This window comes from Propithecus coquereli, unplaced genomic scaffold (genome assembly GCF_000956105.1).
Source record: "Propithecus coquereli isolate 6110/MARCELLA unplaced genomic scaffold, Pcoq_1.0 Scaffold11, whole genome shotgun sequence".
Taxonomy (NCBI): Eukaryota; Metazoa; Chordata; class Mammalia; order Primates; family Indriidae; genus Propithecus; species Propithecus coquereli.
In genome coordinates this window covers 12,480,717-12,482,839 of record NW_012134969.1, presented here as the reverse complement: position 1 = coordinate 12,482,839, position 2,123 = coordinate 12,480,717, and the positions used below count along the sequence as shown (strand labels likewise).

Here is a 2,123-nt window from a genome sequence, read left to right as displayed (position 1 = left end):
AAAGTTATAAAAGACACTATATCACTCAAACATTACTAGAAGATTTAATTACTTATAGGGAAAAAAATCACGATACAGAAAATTGCTATTTCTTAAAAAGTTGTTCTATGTAAGAAAATTATTTTCATGACTCTTAAAATTTTTATTACTCTAAAGTCTACACAATTAATAATGTTCTATATCAAATCCTTATCAGGGCTTCCAAATATGTACCCAGCTTGCTTCAAAAAACAAGCTGGTTAACACACAGATTCAGCTTGTAAATCCCAACCACACACTCAAAAAGCCAGGTACTTGCAGTATAAAATGATTACCAATGCTCTCTCCAAGCACTTGATGCTTTATGTTCAATGCTAGCATTTTAGGTTCCATAAAGAGGAGAGCTGGGCTTGTGTCATGCTCCTTAAAACCATATTGTTTGCTTTTTAATGTCATCCTTCAATTTACCAAGTACCAAATCATGTCATGTAATGAAACAAACCCCAAACTATAAAAAATACCAAGAGGTTGAGAAAGAAAAAAAAAAATGAAGCAATAGCTACACGTCCTCTTAGTGGGTTCAGAGACTTTCTCTTTGGTTAGAATATTTTACTATGCTGGAAGTTATTTTCTCAGTCTGTGGAATCTAGAGATGAACCAAATATGACTTAAGCTGCTCTTAGTAAATTAATAATTTGGAAATCCCATGAAATTTATTACATCAGGGTTTTTCCTATAACTTTTCTAAAATCACAATATTATATATCAAATTTTATGGCATTAACCGTGCTATTTTTTAAAAATGACATAAATATTGTGCTCAGAACATACAAATAGATTATGGATCATACTTTTTCAATCTTTCCCACATAAACAGAATAATCATCAGCTGTTGAAATTGAATGTCATAAAGTCACCCTAAGTGTATCATGTCTACAATTACTCACTTGAAATGACCTTTCCATTGTTATTGCAAAGTAGTATTCTCTCCTGGGATATTTTCGCTCACACACCAAAACTTGATTGCATATTCTGCCCTTTTCTCCTGTTTGCTTGGTAAACAACTTTTTCCCAATCATTTGTGAGGAAACAGCTTTTGCTTCTTCTGGACTAAAATAAGAAAAAGAACTCAAATTCTTCTCTCCTCCAATTGAGAAAAACCAATCCACATGATAGCTAAAATCCCACCTCATCTAATATTTAAATCTCAGTATTTTCATCAATTCAATAATCACATCTTCAACAATGATTTTTCTTTAAAAAAAATGACTTACGAGAAAACTATCTTCACTCCTCCTTTGAGGCCACTTTCAAATGTTCCTTTTCCTCTACCACCAGCTAAAACCTGTGCCTTTATCACAACGTCTTTTGAACCTAGAAGAAAAACACTTCTTTAGATATGAAGCATGGAGCAGCATGCAAGACATTATTTTGTTATTTAGCATACATAGTAAGAGGTGTTACTAAGTCTCATTTATTCACAATGTCAAAAAAATGAGGCATTCCATGTACGTAGATTTCCTACATTAGAACACTAGAACATTCACCATCTAAAAGATCCACAACTTAAAAAATTTAGGCTCTCATATTAAACCATTTCTTAAAGCATATTGAAAATAATTTAACCATTCCTTGACACTTTAAATATCTATTAATAGTATTTGGAAGGCATTAAAAATACAAAATTGAGACTCATATGTCTTCTTAACACTTCTCTCTTTCTCTATTCATATGCAAACTTAATCCTGTGAAAATCTGAGTTATATATTGCTACTTTGAGCAGGAAGATGCCATGACTTGGGGGATACTACCAGTACCAGTATTGATACTGATTTATATTGTCCCAGTAACAGAAAATCCTGTTAATATACATTATTGAGCAGTACTGTTATGAGGAGTACTATCAGGAGTTACTGAGGTATGTATATCAAAAGATTCCAGAATGCTATGCTTATAAGTATTATGCATACTTTTTAAATAAATAGACTGAATTTTTCTTCTTTGACAGGTAGACTGATTACTATCTATCCATTTTCTTCCTCTTTCTAATTTGCTATGGAAAACCAGCAAATTAGCTGTTTAGCCTAGATACTACTCATCATTCACGATCAAAAGTAAATGCTTGGCCGGGAGCGGTGGCTCAC

General features: G+C 32.4%; 1 protein-coding gene across 1 annotated transcript in view; it reads right to left on the bottom strand.

The window, feature by feature from the left end:
• Positions 1 to 2,123, bottom strand: part of SUCLA2 (succinate-CoA ligase, ADP-forming, beta subunit) — a 59,677-nt gene that overhangs the window by 32,673 nt on the left and 24,881 nt on the right. Inside the window, exons 3-4 of the mRNA XM_012648505.1 lie at positions 1,254 to 1,353; positions 927 to 1,089 (exon numbers count right to left, since the gene is read on the bottom strand). Of these exons, the coding sequence (XP_012503959.1) occupies positions 927 to 1,089; positions 1,254 to 1,353 (263 nt within the window). The remainder of the gene's footprint in view (positions 1 to 926; positions 1,090 to 1,253; positions 1,354 to 2,123) is intronic.